Raw genomic sequence first — 24,295 nt, forward strand, 5'->3', positions numbered from 1 at the left:
TGAGCCCACCCAGCCCCGAGCCAGCAGCAGCAGTAGAGAGCGATAGATATTTATATAAATATTTGGGGCTGTACAAGTGAAGGGAGTGCAGGGGGGGTGTGGGGGGCACGCAGGTCACAGGCCCGGGGGGGCTGTGGGCCGGGGGGGCCCCTCGCCGCTGCCTGAGTGATCCAGCTCTGCACTGTCACAGTCCGAGTCCTCGGAGACCTGGGGACACAAACGGGGCTGGGGCTGGGCCTGGGGGGGCTGGGGACCCCCTTTGCCAGCCCCAACTGAGGGCTGGGGGAACCCTCACTCCATGGTGGCCATCCCTGGGGGGCCTGGGGACCCGCCTCCTTTTGCCAGCCCCAGCAGGGGGGCTCAGAGACCCCTCCCACCCCATGGTGACCATCCCTGGGGGGCCTGAGGACCCCCTTCCCTCTGCCAGCCCCATCTGAGAGTCTCAGAGACCCCTCCCACCCTGTGGAGATCATCCTTGGGGACCCCTTTGCCAGCCCTATCTGGGGGGCTCAGAGACCCCTCCCACCCCATAGGGATCACTCTTGGGGACCCATCTCCCTTTGCCAGCCCCATCTGGGGGCTCAGACACCCCTCCCACCCCACGGGGACCATCCCCAGGGCTGCCCCTGCCTGGGGGCCTCACCTTGGTGGGGCTGAGCCCCCCGAGCCGGCGGCCGGGCCCCTCGGGAGGAGCCGCATCCAGCGGGATCTCGGAGCCCTGGGACAGCAGGTCCTCGGAGCGATCGTCGGGACGCTCGTCCGTGTTGGTGCTGCCCACGTCGGGCGTGGCGCTGTGCGAGGGCTCGCTCGTGTGCCCCTCGTCGCCGTCCCCGTCAGAGAAGTTCTCAGAGCTGAAGGTTGACAGCGACTGGCGCTTGCTCATCCCCGGGGGCCACCTGGGGAGGGGGCGAGGGGTGAGGACATTGGGGACCCCTCCCGGGTGTCCCCAGGTCCCCATTGGGGGGGGGGCAGCACCCACCTCTGCCGCAGCGGCAGCTCCACCTCGCTGTCCACCTCGCCCTCCTCCTCCTCCGACGAGACCCCCCGTTTCTGGGGGCGCAGGGAGGGGTGTTGGGGTCCTGCTGATGCCCCTCGGGACAGACCCTCGGCCCTGACCCGCCCCCTCCCCACAATCCCTGCCGCCCCCTCCCCAAGCCCCTCCCCGGAGGGAACCCACCCCCCTCCCAGTCCCAGTTCTGGGGCACCCCCGGGGTCTCCCTCCCCCCCTGTTCTCCCCCCCCCCAGAGGGACGCGGGGTCTGGGGTCTCACCTGCCCGCGGGTGACGGCGGCCCGGTACAGCAGAGCCGCGGGGGTGAGGTGCTGCCCGGCCCCCCCTTTCCCCCCCCGGCCGGCCCCGCTCTCCCGTTCGGGCTCCCCGGGCGTGGGGGGCTGCGCCGGGGGGGACCCTTGGCTGCCCGTCGCCCCCTCGGGTCCCGCATCAGGTACCGTGGCCGGGGGGGCACCGGCGGCCTCCAGGGTGCCCCCGAGGATGTCGGGGCTGGCGGCGGTGGCGGGGGGTCCCCGGGGGGTCCCGGCCTCGGGTCCCGGCTCCCCGCAGCCCCCCCGGGGCCCCGCCTTGCGGTGGCGGCCCTTGGCCCGGCGGCTGCGCCCGGGGGACGGGGGGCCCTTGGGACACCCCGGCAGGGCCACCTGCGCCATGGCCGCGTCCAGCTTGGGCAGCAGCACCTCCGGCTTCAGGATGTCGGGGCTGGGCACGGGGAGGGACACGGGGAGGGGCTGTGGAGGGGGGTCCGGGCACCGGGATCCCCGGGACCCCCACAGCCCCAAAGGAGCCGCGCCCCTCCAAGGGACAGCGGCGTCCGCAGCCCCAGAACTCCCCCAAAGGACCCCAGACCCCCCACTCTGAGATCCTCAAGCACCTGCACATCCAGAGCATTTCCCCTTCGAGAAACCCAGACCCCCCCAGTCCCCTAAACGACCCCAAATCCAGATCCCCAAACATCTGCACAGCCAGAGCATCTCCCCCCTCCCCAAAGAGCCCAGACACCCCCACCCCAAAGAACAAAACCCTCCCAGTGCCCCAAACGACCCCAATCCAGGTCCCCAGAGCCCCCCACCCCGCTGCACCCACATATCCGTGCCCCCCAACCCAAATCCCCAGCACCCCCAATTTTCCCCCCATCTCCCCCCCTCCCCAAGGTGCCCCCCCGTGGGCCCCCAGACCCCACTCACCGCTTGCCGTGGGGCGAGAGCTTTTGGGGCACGTTCCTTTTCTTGATGAGGGTCTCGACGGCGTTGCCGTGCAGGAGCCCCCGCGGCACCCGCGGCTTGAAGAGCCCGGGGTAGCGCTTCTCCAGCGCCTGCTCCCGCCTGCCACGGGCCACGCGTGGGCACCCGGCCCTGCCCGCGGCAAGCGGGGCCCGGGGAGCGGCCACGGCCGGGGGAAAGTGGCCACGGGGTAAGGGAAAACCATGGGGTGGACAAAGGGCTGGTCACGACCAGGGAGTGACCATGGGACGGGCACAGAGGGTGCTGGGGGTGCTGTTTGGGGGTGTTATTTGGGGGTCCTGCCCACCCACCTGAGCAGCTCCTTCTCCTTGAGCTCCAGCTGCAGCATCAGGGCGCTCAGCTCCATGTAGAGGTTGTTGGCGCGCTCCAGTTTCCGCTCGTAGTGCTCCCGGATGTCCAGGGCGTGCCTGGGGATGGGGACACGCGTAGAGTCAGGACATGGAGCCCGGGGACACCCACGGGCCCGCCAGGGGACAGGGACAGCAATCCCATGGCCCCGCACCAGGGATAGTGACCCACAGCCCTCCCTGTGCCCCCCCAGTCCCTTCCCAGTGCCCCCAGTGCCCCCAGCACGGCCCCACCGCAGCTCCTCGCGCCGGCGGTTGATCAGCTCCTCCTCCAGCCGGTGCAGACACGTCCCCTCCGATTTGATCTTCTCGAAGTGCAGCTTCACCTCCTCCCGCCACTCGGCCTGTGGCACAGGGACAGCGCTGTCACTGTCACCGGGCTCCAGCCACTCCGGCCACCCCCAGGACCGGACACTGCGGGCACTGCCCACTGCAGCACCCTGTGCTGGGGCTGCAGAAACGGCTCCTGGGGTACCTGGGACTTGAAGTAGGTCTCCTGAGGGGTGGACAGGACGTCGGCCGAGGCGATGTCCAGGTGCAGCAGGATCTGGCGGAAGGACGGCCGGTTCCGGGGTTTGCTGTTCCTGGGGGAAGGACACGGCCCTGAGGGGGGCTGGGGGGCCTGGGGGAGTCCTGGGGAGGTCTCAGGGGGGTTCTGGGGGCTCCTGAAGGTTTTGGGGACTGGAAGCAGAGAAGGGTGCCCAGGACACACGGGGGGCGCCGCTACAACCAGGGGTGTCCCTTGTGCTCTGCCCATGGGGACATGTCCCTCGTGCTGGCCCCATGGCCCTGTCTGTGGTGGGGTCCCTCATACCCACAGCCCCATGGCCCTGTCTGTGGTGGGGGCCCCATGCCCACAGCCCCATGGCCCTGTCTGTGCTGGGGTCCCCCATGCCCACAGCCCCATGGCCCTGCCTGTGGTGGAGCCCCCATGCCCACAGAGTGTCCCCAGGGTGTCCCTCGGGGGGTCACTCACCAGCACTGGCGCAGCAGCACCTTGAAGCCGTCGGGGCAGCTGGAGGGGACGGGCAGGTGGAGGCTGTTGCTGCCCACGCCCCAGATTATGGCCGACGAGTCCACGTCCTTGTAGGGGATCTCGCCCGTCAGCAGCTCCCACAGCACCACCCCGAAGGACCTGTGGGCACCCACAGCCCAGTCACCCACAGTGGCCTCCTGCTGTCCCCTCACTGCCACCCGCTCTGGTGTCCCATGTCCCCTGCTCCTGCGGTCCCTGATGTCCCCTGGCCCTGCAATGTCACTCCCAGTATTCCCAGTGTCCCAATCTCTGGTCCCCCCTGTGTCCTTGGTGTCCCCATAGCCATTACTGCGTCCCCAGAGCCACCAGAGCTGCCCAGTGTCCCCAATGTCCCCCAGATGTCCTCACCAGATGTCCACCTTCTCAGAGACGGGCTCGTTGCGGATGACCTCGGGGGCCATCCAGGCCACGGTGCCGGCAAAGGACATCTTGGTGCTCTTGTCAATGAGCTCCTTGGAGGTGCCGAAGTCCGAGATCTTCACCACGTCGTCGTAGGTGATGAGCATGCTGGGGACACGCGCTCAGTGACACGCCAAGGACACGCCACTGGCACGGGCACCGCGGGCGTGCAACTGCTGCGAGCGCCACCACAGACGGCATGGCAGGGACAGCACGGTGGGGACGGGGCAGGGGACAGCACCAACAGGGACAGAATGGGACAGCATCAACAGGGACACAGAATGGCACAACATGGACACGGACAGGGCAGGGGACAGCACTGACATGGACATGGCACTGGCATGGGACACCAATTACAGGGGACAATGCCAATGTGGACATAGCCCACCCCTCCTATGGGGCACCACCAGAGTGGAGATGGCTCCAACATGGACATGGAACTGCCATGGGACACCACCACGGACATGCCACCAGCACAGACATGATTCCAAAAGGGACACGGACTGCCATGGACACTACCACGGACATGACCCCACCAGGGACATGCAATGCCATCAGGGTGGCCCTGATGAGGGGACACCACCACCACGTGCACAGCTTGGCCACCACCACGAGCACGGCACTGCCACAGGCATGAAGCCACCAGGGGTGGCACAGCCACGGTGACACAACACGGTGACACTACGGGCACAGCACCAGGAGGGACACCGCCCCACCGAGGACACGCCACCACACCCATGCACCCACCCCACACCCGGGGCCACCCAGGGGTGCTCCAAGCCCCGTGCCCGGCTCACTTGGGTGACTTGAGGTCCCGGTGGATGATCTTGTGCAGGTGCAGGTAGTTCATGCCTCCAGCGATGCCCATGGACCAGTCGACCAGCAGGGACGGGGTGACCTTGCGGCCGGCACGCAGCACCTCGTAGAGCTGCCCCTGGGCGCAGAACTCCATGATGATGCAGTAACAGGGGGCCTGGGTGCACACGCCCCTGGGGGCACAGCGGCACCTCAGCGCCTGCCGGGGCCACCAGGCTGCCCGGGACACCCCACCAGGGTGACCCCGGTCCTCGCCGTGCTCTGTGCCGTGCTGGGGCTCCCCGGGCCCGTGGCGTGTCCGTGACCTCTGTGCCTGTGCCCGTGATGTGTCCATGCTGTGTCCATTCCGTGTCCGTGCTGTGCCCGTACCATGTCCATGCTGTGTCCATTCCGTGTCCATGCTGTGCCCATGCTTGTGTCCATGCTGTGTCCATTCCATGTCCATGCTATGCCCATTTCATGCCAATTCCATGTCCATGCTGCCTCCATGCCATGTCCATGCTGTGTCCATGCCATGTTCATGCTATGCCCATTCCATGCCAATTCCATGTCCATGCTGTGTCCATGTTCCAGCATGCTCCATGCCCCATGCCCCATGCCATGCCCAGGCCTCTTTCCTGCAGTGTCCCCATTCCTGCAATATCCCCATGCTCCTGGTGTCCCCATGCCCACAGTGTCCCTGTGCCCGATGCTCTCAGTGTCCCCATGCCCCATTCCCTGCAGTATCCCCATGCCTGTGGTGTCCCCATGGCCCATTCCTGCAGTGTCCCCATGTCCCCAGTGTCCCCATGCCTGAGGTGCCCCCACACCCCCAGTGTCCCCATGTCCCCCGCTGGTGCTGGCAGCCCCCTCTCACTTGAAGGTGATGATGTTGGGGTGTTTGAGCTTGCGCAGGTGTTTGATGTCGGTCTCCTTGAGGTCCCGCACCTTCTTCACGGCCACCTCCTCGCCGTGGAAGCGGCCCAGGAACACGGCGCCCTGCGCCCCGCTGCCCACCCACTGCAGGTCCAGGATCTCCTCGAACGGCACCTCCCAGGGGTCTGCGGCACCCACGGGCATGGCAGGAGCACCCTGGACCCCCAACAGGGCACCCAGACCCCCCTGGACCCCCAACAGGGCACCCAGACCCCCCAGACCCCCAGACAGGGCACCCAGGCCCCCCTGGACCCCCAACAGGGCACCCAGACCCCCCAGACCCCCAGACAGGGCACCCAGACCCCCCAGACCCCCAGACATGGCAGGAGTACCCTGGACCCCCGACAGGGCACCCAGACCTCTGTGGACCCCCAGACAGGGCAGGAGCACCCCGGACCCGCAGGCAGGGCACCCAGACCCCCCTGGACCCCCAGACAGGGCACCCACGGGCATGGCAGGAGCACCCTGGACCCTCAGGCAGGGCACCCAGACCCCCCCGGACCCCCAGACACAGCACCCAGACGCCCCTGGACCCCCAGACAGGGCACCCACACACCCACACCCCTCCTTCACCACGTCTTCTGCCCCCTCACCTCCTCCTTTGCCCCCCGGGCCCTCCTTTTCCCCCCTCACCCCCTCTTTTCTCCTCACACCCTCCTTTGTCCCTCTCACCCTGACCTTTACCCCCTTGGACCCTCCTTTGGACCCTCCTTTACCCCACTATGCCATTTTTATCCCTCAGCCCCCCCTTCACCCCATTTCCCCCCTCTTTGCCCCCTCCAGGCCCCGGGCTCACTCACCCTCGGGCGGGTGTTTGTGCTCGGCCGCGTAGGCTTTGCCGATCATGGTCCACACGGGCTTGAGGCACCCGAAGAGCCCCTCCAGGAAGCCCCCCCCGGCCTGGCAGCGCAGGTGGGCGGCATCGGCCGCCAGCGGCCCCGCGGCCTCGGGGCCCAGCTCAGGGGGCCGGGAGCCCCCCCGGCGGGGCCAGGCCTCGGGGGGCGCGCTGGGGGCGGGCAGGACATCGCGCAGCACGCACTGGGTGGGGGTCAGCTCCTGCTCGGGGGTCCCGTCCGACGGCAGCGCCAGCGACGGGGACGGGGTGCGGGTCTCGTGCAGGCAGGCCATGGCCGGGGCCTGGGGGGCAGCGGGGCTGGACCCCGGCCTGGGGTCAGTCCTGGGAGCCCGGAGTGGGGTGAGACCCCCGGCCTGGGGTCAGCCCTGGGACCCCCGGAGTGGGGTCAGTCCTGGGAGCCCGGAGTGGGGTGAGCCCCGCAATTGGGGGCAGCCCTGGGACCCCCAGAATTTGAGTCAGCCCCAGAACTGAGGTCAGCCCTGGGACCCCCGGAATTGGGGTCAGCCCGCAGCACCCCCGGATCGGGGAGAGCCCCCAGGACCCCCCGAACTGGGCAGAGCCCCCAGGACCCCCCAAAACTGGGCAGAGCCCTGCAGCACCCTCGGGCCCCCCTGAACAAGGGCTTGAGCCCCCCCAGGACCCACAGACGGCCCCAAACCCGCCGGTGACCCCTTTACACACGTGCGTGCCCCCTTGCACACTCGCCCCCCCCTCTCCCCGCGTGACCCCCCAAAGTGCCCGCGAGTGCGCGCGCCGGGTCACCCGCGGCCGCTCGGGGTAAACTGAGGCGCGGGGGGTCCCCGGGGCGCGGGGGGGGGGGGGGGGGAGAGTTGCCATGGCAACAGCGCGCCCGGCGATGATGTCATCACTAAAATTGGGGGGGGGGGTGTGAGTCACGGGGGCGGCGGGGGAGGGGCCCAACGTCACCTCGAGGGACCCGCGGGGGAGGGGGGGACACGACCCGCCCCTCCAGGTGTCGCGTGTGTCCCCCCGCGGTGACATCACGTCACACGGTGACGTCATCGCGGTGAGGGATGGAGCCTCCCCCCCCCTCCCCACCCCCCGGGGAAACTGAGGCAGGAGCGGGGGAGCAGCGACCCCCGGGGGGGGGGACAGAGCGGGGGAGGGGGGGGGTTGTCACTCGCGACATGCGACAGCGCCGGGCCCGTGTCGCGACAGCGCAGCGCGGGAGGAGGGGGGAGCGCGGGGGAAACAGCGCCCCCCGGCGGCGCGTCATGTCGGGACACGGCGCCCTGTCGCGACATGGGGGGGGTGGGGGTGTCGCACACACGGGGGATGGAGGGGGGACACGCGGACACGCGCAGGGACAGACGGACAGACGGACACGCGCACACGCACCTGCCGCCGTTCGTGCGGGAGCGCGCGCGTGTACGAGGTCACGGGCGCGTGCACGGCCGCGGGGGGGGATGGGATGGGATGGGGGGGGTCACGCGCGTGCACGCGCCTGTGCGAGAGGCCGCCCCTCCCCCCTCCCCCAGCCCCCCCCGGGACCCCGAGGCCGAAGGGGGGGAGGGGGGGGAGGGGAGGGCGCGGCCCCCCCGGGCCTGGGGGGGGTCCCGGTGATGGGGGGGGGTCCCTGAGCCCCCCCCGGGCCCCGCCGCAGCCCCGCCGCCCCCCCCCCCCCATCCCGGCGCATCCCCGGGGCTGCCCCCGCCCTCCCCCCCCGCCCCCATCCCGGTGCCGGTACCTGGGGGGGCTCCGGGCCCCTCGCCGGGGGCTGCGGGTGATGCCGGGGGGGTCCCGGGGCCGGGGGGGGCCGGCGGTGCCGGTGCTGGCGGGGCTGGGCCCGGCGGGCGGGGCCGGTACCGGGGCCGGGGCCGCGGTCGGGGCGAGCGGCGAGAACGGCCCCGCCCGACGGGAACGGCCCCGCCCCGGCCCCGCCCCGCGCACCGGGGAGACCGGCACGGGCACCGGGAGCGCCCCCGGCACCGCTCCGGCACCGGGATACTGCACCTGGGCCCGCCGGGACCGCCCGGAACCCGGACCGGAACCCGGTACCGCACCGGGAACCCGCACCGGGGACACCGGGACCGGGACCGGGATCCTGCACCGGGACACGGACACCGCACCGACACCCGGCACTGGGACCCAAAAACGGCACCAGGACCCCCCGATACCGCACCGGGACCCCACACCGGGACCCCCCGCACCGGAGAGAGACCGGCACCGGACCGGCTCCAGCGATACCGGACCCCGATGCGGCACCGGGAGGGACCGGGACAGGCACCGGGACCGGCCGGTTCCGCACCGGGACCCCGGTTCTGCAGCAGGACCCCGATACTGCACCGGGACCATCCCCGGGACCAGAGAGACCGGCACGGGCACCGGGACTGCTCTGACACCGGGACCTGCACCGGGACCGCACCGGGACCCCCAGGACCGGCCCCGCCGGTGACCCCGGGACCCGCCGCAGCACACGGGCCACCAGTGCGATCCCAGTGCTCCCACTACGGGGGTCCCTTTGGTCCCAGCGCCCCCAGTGCCCCCAGCGCCCCCAGTGCCCAGTCCCTCACATCCCAGTCCCATCCCAGTACTCCCAGTGCGGGTGTCCCTCTGTGCCCAGCGCCCCCGGTGTGATCCCAGCGCTCCCCCTGTGCCCGGTGCCGCCTCTGCCCCATTGTCCCCACTGTCCCCATTGTCCCCTCTCCCCCCTCGGGGGGAAACTGAGGCACGACCCCCTGCCCCTCCCCTGCAGCCCCACGTGACCCCGCTTCCCACCTCCTCCCCGCTCCCGCCCTCCCCTTAGCGCGGGGGGTTGTGGGAAGTGTAGTCCGTCGGGGGGGCTGAGTGCGGCTGCGCGCGCTGCGGGCCGCGCCGGGCGGACTACGCTTCCCAGAACCCCCCGCGCGGCGCGGCGCTCCCGTGATGCCGCGCGCCCCCTGGCGGCGCGGGCGGCGGCCGGAGCGGCGGGGATGAGCGAGGAGGGGGCGGGCGGGGCCCGGCGGAGCGGCGGCGCCTTCCCCAGGTACCGGCACCCCCGGCGCCCCCCGGCGCCCCCCGGCACCGCCCGGGGCTCCCCCGGCACCGCCACGGCTCTCCCCGGGCTCGCGGCGGCGGCGGCGGGCAGGGGGAGGGGGCGGCCTAGGCCGGGCCTGGGCGCGGGGCGGGGGCGGGGGGGACGCGGGGCTGTCCCCGTGTGGCGGCGGGAGGGGGGACAGGGCCGGCCCGGTGGCGTGCGGCGGTGGCATCCCCGTGCCCGTGTCCCCGGAGGTGCCACTCGTGTCCCCAGGTGGCAGTGCCATCCCTGTCCTGTGTCCCTGTGCTGTGTGGCAGTGCCACCCCTGTCCCCGCGCAGTGCAGGGGCTCTGTCCCTGTCCCCGTGTCCCCACATTACACACAGAGGCCACCCCATGTCCCCACACTCCACGGCACTGCTGCCCTGTCCCCGTGTCCCTGTGCCAGAGATGCCACTCGTCCACTCTCTGTGTCCCCAGCGGTGCCACCCTCATACCCTGATGCCCTGTGGCACTGCCACCCGTGTCCCTGTGTCCCCTCTGAGCCCTGATGACAGCCCTGTCCCCAGCCTGGAGCAGATGCCACCCCTGTCCCCTGTGTCCCATGGCAGTGCCACCCCTGTTGCCATGTCCTCCCTGACCCAGTGCCAGCCGTGTCCCCTGTCCATACTGCCCTGCCCCAGGGCCGGTCCCACCCGTGTCCCTGTCCCCTGTCCCCTGTCCCCATCCCCTGACCCAGGGCCGGTCCCAGCAATGTCCCCATGTCCCCTGTCCCCTGCCTGGAGGCCGCTCCCAGCCCTGTCGCCTGTCCCCTGTCCCCAGCCTGGAGCAGATGGTGGCCGCCAGCCCCGGGAAGACGCCCATCAGCCTCCTGCAGGAGTATGGGACTCGTTTAGGACGCACCCCCGGCTACGACCTGCTCAAGGCCGAGGGCCAGGCCCACCAGCCCAACTTCACCTTCCGCGTCACCCTCGGGGACATCAGCTGCACCGGTGGGACCCGGGACCCCCGGGGAGCCCCCACACCCACCCCGGGCCACCCCTGCCCCTCCTGTCCCTCTTGGGACATCACCTGCACCCCCAAACCCCCTTGGGGACATCACCTGCGCTGCTGGGACCCCAAAACTTCCAGGGCCCCCTGCCCATCCCCTCTGTCCCCTTGGGGACATCACCTGCACTGGGGGGACCCGGGACCCCCAGGGAACCCCCACACCCACCCCAGGCCACCCCTGCCCCTCTTGTCTCCCCTGGGGACATCACCTGTACTGGGGGGACCCCAAGTGCCTGTCCTCAGGCTGGGACCCCCCTCTTTGCCCCCCTGGGCATGGGGACACCGAGGGGGAAACTCTGGGATCCTCCCCCCAAAACCCTGGGGGGTGCAGTGGGAGGTGGGAGGTGGGGAGGGGTCCCCGGGGTGTCCCCAGGGTGTCCCTGGGGTGTCCCCTGACCCCGGTGTCCCCCAGGGCAGGGTCCCAGCAAGAAGGCGGCGAAGCACAAGGCGGCCGAGGTGGCCCTGAGGCTGCTCAGAGGGGGGGGGGCCATGCTGGAGCCCCTGGAGCACAGGTGGGGCCTGGGGGGCTTTGGGGACCTGGGGGGGCGCCCAGGTTTGGGAGGTCCTCAGAGGAGGTTGGGGGTACCAAAGGGGGCTTTGGGATCTTGTGGGGTTTGAGGGGTCTGGTGAGCTCGGGTGGGTTTGGGGGGGGTCTGCAGGGATACCCTGGGGAGTTTGGGGGTGCCCCAGGGAGTTTGGGGGGTCTGGGGGTGCCCCGGGGAGTTTGAGAGGTCTGGGGGTTCTCCCAAGGACTGCAGGGGGTGACAGTGACCCCTCCCCTGTCCCCAGCTCTCCGTTCCCCCCGGAGCCCCCCGCAGAGCCCGGCCCCGCCGCGCCCCCCCCGGCCCCCGCCGCGCCCCCTCCCTCACCCAGGTAAGGGAGACCCCCGTGTCCCCACCCCAAATCCCCCCCCCCAGACCCCTCTGAGCCCCCCTGGGGGCCGTGGGGTGCCCCCCTGACCCCCTTGACCCCCTGTGCCCCACACAGGGCCCCCCCCCTGGAGATGAAGACACCGGTGTCCCCCCCCCAGTCCGAGTGTAACCCCGTGGGGGCTCTGCAGGTGGGTGACACCGGGAGGGGACACAGGGAGGGGACACCAGGGAAGGGACACCAAGGAGGGGACACAGGGAGGGGACAGCTGCCCCAAGCCTTGCCCCGCTCTGGGAACCATTCCCATCCTGGGGGTGATGCCCTGGCCAGGGCAGGGGGGACATGGCCCTTGGTGGAGGGAACATGATGGTGTCTGGGGGCTCTTCCTCGTTTTTGGGACAGTGATTCCTGTTCTGGGGACAGTTTCCTCCTTTTGGGGACAGTTGCCTCCATTTTGTGGCTGCCTATCCCCATTTAGGGATAATTATTCCCCATTTGGGGCTGCCTATCCTCATTTAGGGACAATTATTCCTGCTTTGGGGACACTTATGCCCATCTTGGGGGTGGTTATCCCCATTTTGAGGACAATTATCCCCATTTTGGGGCCATAATTCCCATCTTGGGGCAGGTTATTCCCCATTTGGGGACAGTCATCCCCATTTTGGGGCTGCTTATCCCCCTTTTGGGACAGTTATCTCTGTTTTGGTTATCTCTGGGCTGATTATCCCTGCCTTGGTGCTGGTTATCCCCATTTTGGGTCTGCTTATCCCCATTTTGAGGTCGTTTATCCTCGTTTTGGGGTTGATTATCTCCACTTGGGGCCAGTTATCTCCATTTTGGGCCTGTTATCCCAATTTTGGGGCTGGTTATCCCTGTTTTGAGGCCAGTTATCCCCCTTTTGGGAACAGTCAACCCCATTTTGGGCCTGTTATCTCCATTTTGGGGCCAGTCATCCCCATTTTGGGGCTGGTTATCCCCCTTTTGGGTCCCGCCGCCCCCTTCTGGCGGCGCTGACGGGCTCTGGGGGCTGTCCCCGGGCTGTCCCCGGGCCGTCCCCGGGCTGTCCCCTCGCCAGGAGCTGGTGGTGCAGAAGGGCTGGCGCCTGCCCGAGTACACGGTGACCCAGGAGTCGGGCCCGGCGCACCGCAAGGAGTTCACCATGACGTGCCGCGTGGAGAGATTCGTGGAGATCGGTGAGGGGGCGGCCCGGGGGTCCCTGGGGGTGCTGCTGGGGGGGTCCAGGCTCACCCCGAGCCCCCCGGGCCGTCCCCAGGCAGCGGCACCTCCAAGAAACTGGCCAAGCGCAACGCGGCCGCCAAGATGCTGGTGAGGATCCACAACGTGCCCATGGAGCCGCGCGACGGCAGCGAGGCCGAGGGCGAGGAGGACCAGTTCAACATGGTACTGGGGGCACTGGGAGGGCCCCGGGCACCCTGGGGCCACCCCTGCTCCACGGAGGGCACCCTATGGGGTTGGGGCTGTGGGTGGGCGAGTGCGGCCCCATGGGTGTCCCACCTGTCCCGCATTCCTGGGGGGTTCCCACACCTCAGGGGGGTGGGCACAGCCCCCCGGGGCGCTCAGCAGGCCCCCGAGCGCCCCGTGTCCCCTCCCCAGACGTGTCCCCGGCTGGAGGGGCTGCGGGGCCGCGCCCCGGGCTGCACCTGGGACTCGCTGCGGAACTCTGCGGGCGAGAAGCTGGGCCAGCTGCGGAGCCGGGGAGCGGCCCCCGCGCCCGGCGGGGCCTGCGCGCTCCTGCAGGAGCTCTCGGAGGAGCAGAGCTTCGCCATCAGCTACCTCGACATCGGTGAGCGCCGCGCACCCTCCGCCCTGCCCCAGAACCCCCCGGGCTGCCGGGGGGCTCGGGGTGACCCCGCCGTGTCCCCCGCAGACGCCCTGAGCCTCAGCGGGCTGCACCAGTGCCTGGTGGAGCTGTCCACGCAGCCCACCACCGTGTGCCACGGCTCCGGGCCCTCCCGCGACGGCGCCCGCGCTCAGGCGGCGCGGAACGCCCTGCAGTACCTGCGGATCATGGCCGGGGGCAAGTGACCGGGACCCCCGCCCGCCCACAGCTACGCCAGGCAGCGCTGGGGACGGACCCGGCCCTCGGGGTACCCCCCTGTCCCCTGGACAGGACCCCTGCCCCCTGGACACAGCCCCCACCCCTGGACACGACCCCCACCCTCCAGACACGACCCCCCGCCCCTGGACAGGACCCCCACCCCTGGACACGGCCCCGGCCCTCGGGGTACCCCCCTGCCCCCTGGACAGGACCCCCGTACCTGGACCCGGCCCCCACCCCCTGGACACGGCCCCCACCCCTGGACACGGCCCCCGGCCCCCCGGACAGGACCCCCGCCCCCTGGACAGGATCCCCACCCTCCGGACATGGCCCCGCGCTGCCCCCGCCGCGGGTGGATGGACGGACAGACAGACAGACGGACCTCAGCGCCCGGGGTTCCCTCCCGCCCCGCCCCGTCCCAGAGGGGCCCCGGGCGCCATCGGCCCCCCAGGAATAAAGCTGGGGGGGTTTGTACTCCCGTGTGGCGTCTGCTGGGGGGCTGGGGAGGGGGCTGGGGGGGCAGCAAAGGGGCAGGACCCACATCCCCCCCATCCCTCCCCAGGGGTCAAAGCAGAGCGGGGTCCGGGCTGGGGTGGGCACTTTATTATTGAGGGATGGACGGACGGAGCCACGGACGGAGCCGGGGCGGGCCCGGGGCTCGGGGCTCTCGGGGCTCAGCGGCGGCGGCCGAAGCGCTGCGGGGTCGCCATGGTCCAGAACGGGGCCACAGGGGGGTCCCAGCTGCGGGCGCTGAGCCGGGCCTGGAGCCCCCCCTGCGGCCCCCAGCCCCACCTGCCGGGGGGACACCGCAGTGGGGACACGGATCCCCGCCGGGGACAGACAGACCGACAGGGGAGAGTGGAGGGATGGATGGATGGATGGATGGAGGGATGGAGGGATGGATGGATGGATGGATGGATGGATGGATGGAGGGATGGATGGATGGATGGAGGGATGGATGGATGGATGGATGGATGGATGGATGGATGGAGGGAGGGATGGATGGATGGAGGGATGGATGGATGGATGGATGGATGGATGGATGGAGGGATGGATGGAGGGAGGGATGGATGGATGGATGGAGGGATGGATGGATGGATGGAGGGAGGGATGGATGGATGGAGGGAGGGATGGAGGGAGGGATGGAGGGATGGATGGATGATGGATGGAGGGATGGAGGGATGGATGGATGGATGGAGGGAGGGAGGGATGGAAGATGGGAATGGGCTGAAGGACACGGACCCCGAGTGGGGACCCCCATCCCCACAGCACCGACCCTTCCCTCAGGCACCCCCAAGCCCCCCACGTCCCTCTCCACCCCCTGCGTCCCCCCCCTGTCCCAAACCCCCCCAGACCCCAATCCCTCCATACCCCCCCCATCCCCGGGCCCCCCATCCCCGGGCCCCCATCCCGCTCACCTCACGGGGGGCCCGGGGGCGCGGCCAGGGGGCCGCAGGGACCGGAGCAGCGCTCCCAGGGCGGCGGCGGCGGCGGGGGGCGGCCCCGGGGGGGCGGCGGCGGCGGCCTGAGGCGGGGGAGGGCCGGGGATCATTCCTGGACCGGAGTGCGACCCCCGGCCCCGAGAATTCCCCCCACCAACCGAACCCCCCGGGGCTCACCGGGGCCGGGCCGGGGGTCCCGGGACAGGCGCGGGCGGAGCGCGGGGTCCCCGCCAGCAGCAGCAGCAGCAGCAGGAGCAGCACCGGGCGCCCCGACATCGCCCCCGCCATCGCCCCCTCCCCGCCGCCGCCGCCGCCTCTTATAGCCGGGCCGGGCCGGGCCGGGGGTCCCGGGGGAGCGGCGGGCGGGGGGAGCAGCCCGGGCCCCGCCGCCGTTAATGAAACACATTTAGCACCGCGACAGCCGCCCCCGGGGACGGACGGACGGATGGACGGACGGGGAAGCCCCGCACCTCCTCCCCCGCCCCGCCCGGGCCCCGCAACCGGCACCGCCGGGGCTGCGGGGAGAGACCCCGGGACCCCCGCCCTGCGCCGGGACTTCACCGAGCCGGGACCCCCCAGACTGGACCCCTCCCCTGTCCCCCCAGTCCATCCCGGACCCCCCGACACCCGGACCCCTCCCCTGTCCCCCCAGTCCATCCCGGGACCCCCAGACCCATTCCCTGTCCCCTCAGTCCCTCCTCTGTCCCCCCAGTCCATCTCAGGACCCCCGGCCCCCTCCCCTGTCCCCCCCGTCCATCCCCATCGTCCCCCCGCGCCCCCTCCCCGCTCGGCCGCGTCTCGCTGTCGCCCCCCTGTGGCCGCTCCGCGCTCCTGCAGCCCCGACGGCGCGGCCGCGGTTCCCCCGACCCCAAACCAGCCGGAATCGCCCCAAAAAACCCACCCGAGGGTGCCCCGGGTCACTGCACTGCGGTGTCCCCACAAGCTGCTCCCCAGCTGTGCCCCCCACACCGGGAAGGCCCGGGGACCCCCAGGGGGGTCCGTGGGCCAAAGCGCCACCGGGGGTGTCCCCAGCCCGCCCCGCCCCAAAGCAAAGGGCAGCAGCCGGCTGCTCCTGGGTAATATTTTAATGTTATATTTGCAGCATAAATAAAAGGCACGTTACATGTTTGGTATGACACGGCCGAGGGCTGGGGCGGGGGGCTGGGACGTGTCCCCCGGGTCCCCCCGCGGCCCAGGACCCCCGCGGGGGCTGTGAGGACCCGCTCACAGGAGCCCGGGCGGGGCTGGGGTCCCTCGGGGGCGGCCGATCTACGATACATGGGTGCGAATACGCGTCGATATGGACTGATAAGATACTACACAGGTACTGGGGGCAGGAGGGGGGGGGGTCCTTTTTTGGCTTCTTCCATTATTGATCGTCAAAGCTCGTGGCACAAAAGCAGCTGGGGGGGGGGGGGAGGGTGGGGGCATCCCAGGACCCTCCTCCCGGGGCCCTTCGGCTCCTCCCGGGCTCGTTTTGGGGACGGGGGCGAGCGGAGCAGGAACGGGTCCACAGTCCCCAAAGGACACAATTCCCACCTGAGCCGAGAATTCCCGACACAAAACCGGTCTGGGGGGGAAACAAGGCACCAGCTCTCCCCACCCCGCCCAACCCGGGGGGATTTGGAGGCTGAGGAGGGAGGAAGAGGAGGGAAGGAGCAGGAGCTCCCCGGGGCCCTTTGTCCCCTCTCAGTGTCACAGTCCTGATAAAACCCACAAACCCCAAACCCCACCGTGTTCCCCCAGCCCGACCCTACTGGAGACCCCTCAACCCCGCGGGGCTCCCCGAAGGCAGGGAGGGGATCCGGGAGGTGACAGGAGAGAGGGGACAGGAAGAGTGGACAAGAAGAGGGGACAGAAGTGGGCAGCAGAAGGGGACAGGAAGGGATAGGGGAGGACAGCAGGGGACAGGAGGGGGACAGGAAGGGACAGGAGGGAACAAGAGGGGACAGGAGGGGATCCCGGAGAGGACAGGAGGGGACAGGGGAGGACAGCAGAGGACAGGAAGGCACAGGATGGGACAGGAGGAAGGCCCAGGACCCCCGGACCCTCCGGGGCTGGCAGAGCAAAGTGCAGGTGCCCGGCGCTGCCGAGCGGGGCCAGGGGCTGCCACCCCCGGGGAAAAGCGGAGGAATCACCACGGAGCAGAAATCAGGGAGGGTTTTAAACCCCAAAACCGGTCGCAAAGCGAGGAGTGGCTGCTTTGGGGGTAAAACACACCGGGAAAGGGCACGGGAAGCTTCAGGCCTGTGAGTGAAGCCACCACAGACCCCGGTACAGCCGAGCCTGGGCTCAGCTCACTCCCTGCTCCTCCCCGACCACCTCTGCAGCTTTCCCACTTCCCCATTTTCCGTCTTTTCCGCGATTTGCAGAAGGTTCAAGGCACTGGCGATGGGGGATGTGGGGATGGGGAGCCTGGGGGGACGGGGGGAAGCAAAGCCGCCCCTGCAGCCCCATCCCCAGGGGGGCTCCAGGACCCCCGGGAGGAGCAGCGGGGCAGGAAAACCCCACCACACACAAAATCCAGCCACTTTTGGTGTCCCGAAGGTAAAACGAGGGGCCGGGAAGCTGCTGCCTTTGACCCCAACACTCTCCTGGATCCTCCAGCTTTGTCCATTCCCGGCTCTCCCCACAGACCCCGCAGTGAACGGGGAACCAGTGGAGGGACCAGCCCTGGGCCCCTGGGCTCACTCCACACACGGGCCGAGCTCCTGGGCACGGCCAGGGACCCCGCACCTCCTGCAGACCCTCCAGGGATCCCCCAAAAGGGGTCTGAGCCCTCCCTGAGCCTCCCTGGCAGCACAAACACACCTGGGCCCGGACAGGGAAGGCTGGAAGCCGCTGGGAGCCCCCGGAGTGGGATTCAGGAACAGCTTTAGGGGAGGGACGGGGGGTTTGGGGGATGTGGGGGATCCCAAGGAGGGATTCCCGGGGCTGGATGTGACCCCGAGCACGGAGAGGAGTTGGGATGAGCAAGAGGAAAAAGGGGAGTGCGGGAGCAGCAACACAAACCCACCCCAACCCCAATCCTGATCCCAACCCCAATCCCAATCCCAATCCCAATCCCAATCCCAATCCCGATCCCAGTTGAGGAAGAGCTGTGAAAGAAGGAAGGGGAGAAGCCAGACCCCATCACTGGAAAAGCCCCAAACCTCGGGACTTTCCAGCCCGTGCTGAGATCCCAGACTCTGCTCAGCCTTTGCTTTGGGTTTTGCTGTCCCTGGGAACCTTCCAAGTGTGGAGAAACCAAACCAAAGCACCTGGACAAACCGACCTGGCTCCAAAGTGGCGAAGTGCGACCTGAGGGGGGACCTGTGAGGGGCAGGAATTCCAAGGGAGTGGGACCAGATTCCTTCCAAACCCCACCAACCACCCTGCTGGGACCCCCGGGAGCCCAAAGCCCACGGGGCAGGGAAGATGCTCCAATTCCAGGAGCTCCTGGCCCGGGGAGCCGGGAGCGAATCCTTTGTCTGCTCGAGGCTGAGCCACCCAACCCTGACCCCATCCCTGCTCCTGCCCTGGGAGCAGGACACCGTTCCATGATTTAAGGCCACCGTTACTGAGGTCAGGGGGGTCCCACGGGCGGGGCTGGTGGCGGCTCTGGGGACTCACATTGTCCCTGCCAGCCGGGCCCTTCCCTGCGGCCATTCCCGAGCCCCTTTTCCATGGGGAATGTGGGAGCAGCCCTGCCCAGGCCGTACCTTTCCCAGCCCTGAGTGCTCAGGGACCCCCTGTCCCCCAGCCCCACGCTGTCCCCTTGTCCAGCCACAGGGGCACAAACCCAGAGCAATCCCACTTCCCACCGTGTCCAAAACCCATCGCCGGGACTGGGGAGGGAGGAGACCTCGATCCCTCCGAGCTCAGAGGCTCCTGCTGAAGGTGCAATGATGCAGGGAGCAGGGACAGGCCTGGGAGCAGCGTGGGGACAGCACGGAGTGTCACAGCCCCCTGCCCAGGGGACAGACAGGACCAGGGCCATCCCCAGGTGTGGAGTTTAGTGTTAACCATGGGAACCCCACCGGGGTCCCGGAGCTCCGGGGGCTGCACGATGAGAAAGCGCCAGAGCTGCCCTTAACTCGAAACAAAACAAAACAAAAATAATAAAACCCAAAAAAAAAGAGAAAAGGAAAAAAAAACCACCCTGGCGGGCCCCGCCGGGGCTGTGGTCAGTCGGTCAGTCCGTGCGGCCGCTCCTGGGGCCCGGGGCCATCATCTGCCGGCAGACTGCGACTGTGGGGCCATGATGACGTGCGAGGCCGCGGGCACGGCCAGCTCTGTCCTTTGCCCGGCCATCTGGGCCAGCACCGAGGTGGCCACGGCCTCGGCGGCCGAGCGCGCCGAGCTCAGCCCGTTGGGCGCGGCCGAGGCCGAGCTGTGCTGGATGACGGGCGCGGGCGAGCCCGAGGGCTCCGAGCTCTCCTTGGGGCTCTCTGTCCGGCACCGGCAACGGGAGAGAGACAGCACACAGTTAGGGACTGGGGGGGCTCGGGGACCTGATGGTCTGGGGTGGGAGTGCTGCTGGTTTGGGGTGGGAGTGGTGCTTTGGGAAGGGAGAGGTTTGGGGTGGGAGTGCTGCTGCTCTGGGGTGGGAATGCTGCTGGTGGGAATGGAGCTGGTTTGGGAACACTGCTGGTTTGGGAATTCTGCTAGTTTGGGGTGGGACCTCTGCTGGTTTGGGGTGGGAATGCTGTTGTTTTAGGGGTGGGACCTCTGCTGGTTTGGGGTGGGAGCTCTGCTGGTTTGGGGTGGGAGCTCTGCTGGTTTAGAGTGGAAATGCTGCTGATTTGGGAATGCTGCTGGTTTGGGGTGGGATCAGGGACCATCAGGAATTGGACACTCACCCACCTCCCCAGCCTGCAGCAGCAAGGAGCCCACCCCATGGAATATGGGACCCCTCCCTTTGGGCAGGACTGGACAGAACTCACCAGGAGCTGGGGGATAACCCCCCTGCCCTCCCAGCCCCTGGAGAAGAGGCTGGAACCCTCCCCATTCCCAGGCAGTGCAATCCTCCCCATTTCCAGGCAGGAAGCAGCACAGCTTCCCGAGGAGGGCAGCACAGGCTCAGCCTTCACTCCCACTCCATTCATTCCTCGTTAAAAGGAATTATTTCCCCTCAGGTTACCTGAGCAGCCCCTTCCCCACCTGCCAGGGGGAACAGGATCCCCTCAGCAGGGTCTGGAGCTGGGCTTTTGGGGGTATTTTTTACCTGAATCACCTGCTTTGCTCTTTATGACTCCCTGAGATACCAGAATCAATCAGAGCCCATCACAAAGCTTTGCTGGCTCTGGTTTTTTTTGGAATTTGAAGCACCACGAGGTGCAGGGGCAGACAAAGGCAGAGCCCTCCTTGCCTTTGTTCCCTTTGGGGCAGAGCTCCCCAGGCAGGGGACGAGCTGGGAGATCCCAAATGCCCCATGAGGACACCCAGAGCTCTCTGCACCCGCAGATCCAGGAGGAAATTCCACCTGGGATGGGCTCACCTCCCTTTGGAAGGGCAGAACAAAGGCAGGAGCTGGGATGTTTCCTCCACGTAAAACCCCCAATACTGGGGGAAAAAAAATCATATTTGGGGTTTAACACCTCACCGGGCTCTGGAAAATGGACTCGGGCTCTGTTTTCCTTCTGCCTTTCTTTGGGAAAACCTTGGCCTGGGCTTGGGGAAGGTCGAGCAGAGCAATATCCTCCCCTGGCACCCCAAACCCCCCAGGAGATTTACAAGGAACTGCAAATAAACCTCCCGAGTGTCCAGAGGCAGCTGCAATTCCATCAGGGACCCTGGGGCTTTGTTCCAGGACCTGCCTGGCCACAAATCTCGGCCATAAAAAGGGGCACAGGGAGGGAGGGAGGGAGGGAGGGAGGGGGTGAATCTCATTTTTAGCGCTCGGATGTGTGATGAATTCCTGCTGCTGTGGGGGAGCAGGGAGAGGAACTGGGGATGAGCAGGGAAAAAAAAACAGGGAGCCCCCAGGTCTCTGCAGGGCTGGGACGTGGGGACAGCCAGGGGCTGCTCAGGCAGCCTCAGGGGGTGACAGTGACAGTGGCAGTGACAGTGGCAGTACCAGGCCCCTCCAGCACATCCCTGTGCCTCACCAGGCAGGGCAGAATCCCAGAGGTGGGCCCCAAGGACACAAAATTTTAATTTTTTTAGATTTTTTTTCCCCTTTTTCTCCCTCGATTTTCGCAGTTTCCCGTTCCTTTCTCTCAGCTCATCCATCCCTGCCTCTCCTCACATTTTTCCAAGGAACACTAGAGGACTCCAGCGTCCTCCCAAAGCCTCACAGCAGCCTGAAATTGGTATTGCAGGGAGGGCAGGAGGACCCAGATCATGTTTAGCTCCCGGCTTGGTTATAATGAAATAGGCAGCATTAAAAAAAAAATGAAGGGAAGGAAAGGAGATAAAAAAGAGCTTTTTTTTTTTTTTTTTTTAAACTTGTGAGCCGAGCCAGCTCGATGGGAACTGCAGAGAATGAGCAATGAAGCTCTGTGATGTCATTGAGAGAGTCTGGCCTCTCCTGACTCTGCCTCTGCTCTGCAGCAGCAAATTTTGGGCTTCAAATGGATTATCAAGGGCTTGGGGATCAGGGAGAGGGGACAGAGGGACACAGCCCTGCCCTGGGCACTGCCCCCACTGCCACCCCAGGGCTCACAGGGACAATCTGGGGGACCCTCCTCAGCAGGAGAGGGGCAGGAACACCCTCGGGGATCTCTGGGGCTTTTGGGGTGTCCTGGGAGGGGCCTCGAGGGTTCCTCACAGCCCAGGCCTTGTGCAGTCCCTGGTCTGTCCCTGTGCTGTGACTGCAGTGACCAGGAGGTGACAGGGAGGTGACAGGGAGGTGACAGGGCCAACCCAGACCTTGTGCACTCCCTGCTCTGTCCCTGTGCTGTGAGTGCCCTGCCCTGCAGTGACCAGGAGGTGACAGGGAGGTGACAGGCACAGCTGAGGGGACAATTCCCTCCCTCCCCTGGCCCCAGAGCCAGCCCGGGCTCCATCACTCACCCAGGTAGCCCTGAGTCTTCTTCTGCAGGGCCGTGACAGGACAGTCCTTGTGGGCCAGCAGGAGCTGCTTCAGCTGAGCCACCTCATTCCTCAGCAGCGTCACCTCGTTCTGAGGGGACAGACACACCTGGCTGTCCACCTGTCACCACACCTGGGGCTCCTGCCAGTGCCACCCAGCCCAGGGACACTGCTGGGACACTGCTGGCTCTGCTGGGACAGGGGCAGTGTCACCCAGGCCAGCCCACGGGGACATCCCAGCTTTTCCCTGCGCTGTGAGCTCCTGTGAGCCAGGTTTGCCTCCCAAAAATCTGCTCACATTATCCCTCTGAAATGTGTGGGGAGGCAGCTGTAACCCAGACAACTGCATCCCAAAATGGCCCGAGGAAACAGCTTCTGTAATTGCCTTGGAAGGGAATGAAAGCAGCCTGGTCTGGGCTGCAGCAGATCCCAGGGGCTGAGTCACCTGCCTGGAGCTCAGCTCAGCCTCTCCCCTGGCACAAATGGGACTGAAATCTGCATTTCCAGGTGTGCTGCACCTCTAGGCAGGCCAGGACTGCCAGGGCAAGGCAGGAACACCAGTGTGGGCACAGCTGCAGCTGCAGAGCCTCCCTGTGCCCCAGCCAGGCCTGGCGGGAGGGCAAGGGCACGGGGAGAGCAAATCCCACCCTGGAGAAACAGCCCAGGGCTGCAGGGATGGCAAATCCCACCCTGGAGAAACAGTCCAGGGCTGCAGGGAGAGCAAATCCCACCCTGGAGAAACAGCCCAGGGCTGCAGGGAGGGCACAGAGCCCATGTGAGGTGCAGGGGGTGGGCAGGGAGCCCTGTGTGCCCCGGGCAGGGAGCACTGTGTGCCCAGGTTATAAATCACTGTTTGCCCTGGTTATGGAGCAGTGTGTGCCCCGGGCAGGGAGCAGCGGGCGCTCCGGGGGCCGTGCCCAGCCCCGGTTACATACTCACGCTCAGCTGGATGTTCTGGCTGGTGAGCTCCTCGGCTTTCTTCTCCAGGGAGGACACCCAGAGCTTGCGTTTCTGGCGGCAGCGCGAGGCGGCCGCGCGGTTCCGCTCCAGGAATCGCTGCCGCCGCTCGTCCGGGTCCTCGTCGGCCGCCCGCCGGCGCCGCCCGCCCGTGCTGGGCGTGGGCTGGGCTGGGGACACCTGAGGGCACAGGGGACGGGTTCAGCCATGGCACAGGGGACGGGTTCAGCCATAGCACAGGGGACAGGGGACAGGGGACAGGGGACAGGCTCAGCCACGGCTCAGGGACAGGCAGGGCACAGCAGACCAGAGCAGGGCTCAGTCCCACTGCTGCAGCCACCCTGAGGCACTGTCATTACTTGGGGCAGCAGCAAATCCCCATTTTTGAGCAGGTAAATTGCTTTAAAAATTAATTTTCTCCTCAAAACCTTCAGCCAAACAAGCTCTTGGAAGCCACTGGGCACATGAGGCTTTGTCCCAGTTTTATTGGGGAGAAGAAAGGGAAAGCAGCCCTGGCCCCACAAAGTGTGAGGGACAGTCCTGGCCCCACAGGCTGTGAGGGGCAGCCCCAGTGCAGCCCCCTTGCAGCAGATGGAGCTGGAAGTGCTGCAGGCCATGGCAGGCAGGAGCAGGTGGCCTGGGCTGATGGCCGTGGCTGCCTGGCAGGAGCCAGCCCAGCTGATTGCCTGAGAGGGGAGCATTTAACCCCATAACCGAGGGGGAGGAGGGAGGGGAAATGTCCCTTCCCAACTCCACAGCTCCGCAGGCAGATGAACGAGGCTGGAGTTTGTGCCTGGAGGGCTGGGAGTGCCTGGTGAGGTTTGCTCCTCCTTGCCCAGCCCCAGCAGGCCAAGCCCAGGCCCGGGGAGCTGCAGGAGCAGGAGGAGCAGGAGCAGGGGCAGGGACAGGGACAGGAGGAGCAGGAGGAGCAGGGGCAGGAGCAGGAGAAGGAGCAGGGGCAGGGGGAGCAGCACTGACCTGTGGCTGGGCAGGGGAGGGGGCATCGGGGTGCTGCACCAGGATCTGGCTCTGCTCCGGCCGCGCACTGACCATGCTGCTGGCCGAGCCCGCCGCCAGCCCGCCGCCGTTCAGCGAGGAGGACGCTGCCAGGCTGGCCTTCAGCCTCTGCCAGGGGACAAAAAAGGGACATCAGAGGGGCTCTCAGGGCTCTGAGCAGCCCCTGCCACCCTGGGCACTGCAGCTGACTCCAGCCAGAGCTGTCCCCAGGCTACCCAAAGGGATGACACTGTCCAGCCCAGCAGTGTCCAGCCCAGGGGACAGCAGTGTCCAGCCCAGCAGTGTCCAGCC

General features: G+C 67.9%; 3 protein-coding genes across 6 annotated transcripts in view; 1 reads left to right on the forward strand and 2 right to left on the reverse strand.

Annotated features, from left to right (window-relative positions):
* Positions 1 to 114: 114 nt before the first annotated feature.
* MAP3K12 (mitogen-activated protein kinase kinase kinase 12) lies at positions 115 to 6,892 on the reverse strand (the record flags this gene model as incomplete). Its single annotated transcript, XM_083881207.1, has 13 exons — positions 115 to 207; positions 644 to 896; positions 980 to 1,050; positions 1,271 to 1,709; positions 2,195 to 2,332; positions 2,542 to 2,658; positions 2,833 to 2,942; positions 3,074 to 3,182; positions 3,575 to 3,733; positions 3,983 to 4,141; positions 4,831 to 5,022; positions 5,706 to 5,889; positions 6,565 to 6,892. The coding sequence occupies 13 exons, from the start codon at positions 6,890 to 6,892 to the stop codon at positions 115 to 117; spliced, it is 2,352 nt and encodes a 783-aa protein (XP_083737333.1).
* Positions 6,893 to 9,553: 2,661 nt separating this feature from the next.
* TARBP2 (TARBP2 subunit of RISC loading complex) lies at positions 9,554 to 13,561 on the forward strand (the record flags this gene model as incomplete). Its single annotated transcript, XM_083881212.1, has 9 exons — positions 9,554 to 9,606; positions 10,418 to 10,587; positions 11,058 to 11,157; positions 11,435 to 11,518; positions 11,633 to 11,705; positions 12,591 to 12,708; positions 12,789 to 12,916; positions 13,100 to 13,319; positions 13,404 to 13,561. The coding sequence occupies 9 exons, from the start codon at positions 9,554 to 9,556 to the stop codon at positions 13,559 to 13,561; spliced, it is 1,104 nt and encodes a 367-aa protein (XP_083737338.1).
* A 5,056-nt stretch (positions 13,562 to 18,617) lies between these two features.
* The window catches only part of LOC310921010 (cyclic AMP-dependent transcription factor ATF-7), a 34,584-nt gene continuing 28,906 nt past the window's right edge, over positions 18,618 to 24,295 (reverse strand). For all 4 annotated transcript variants that reach the window (XM_083881082.1, XM_083881084.1, XM_083881083.1 and 1 more), the window contains exons 8-11: positions 23,966 to 24,112; positions 22,970 to 23,167; positions 22,013 to 22,121; positions 18,618 to 19,446 (exon numbers count right to left, since the gene is read on the reverse strand). In XM_083881082.1, coding sequence (XP_083737208.1) covers positions 19,226 to 19,446; positions 22,013 to 22,121; positions 22,970 to 23,167; positions 23,966 to 24,112 — 675 coding nt within the window. In that variant the 3' untranslated portion in view covers positions 18,618 to 19,225. The remainder of the gene's footprint in view (positions 19,447 to 22,012; positions 22,122 to 22,969; positions 23,168 to 23,965; positions 24,113 to 24,295) is intronic.

The sequence above is a fragment of the Zosterops lateralis genome (genome assembly GCF_965231275.1).
Source record: "Zosterops lateralis genome assembly, chromosome: 32".
Lineage (NCBI taxonomy): Eukaryota > Metazoa > Chordata > Aves > Passeriformes > Zosteropidae > Zosterops > Zosterops lateralis.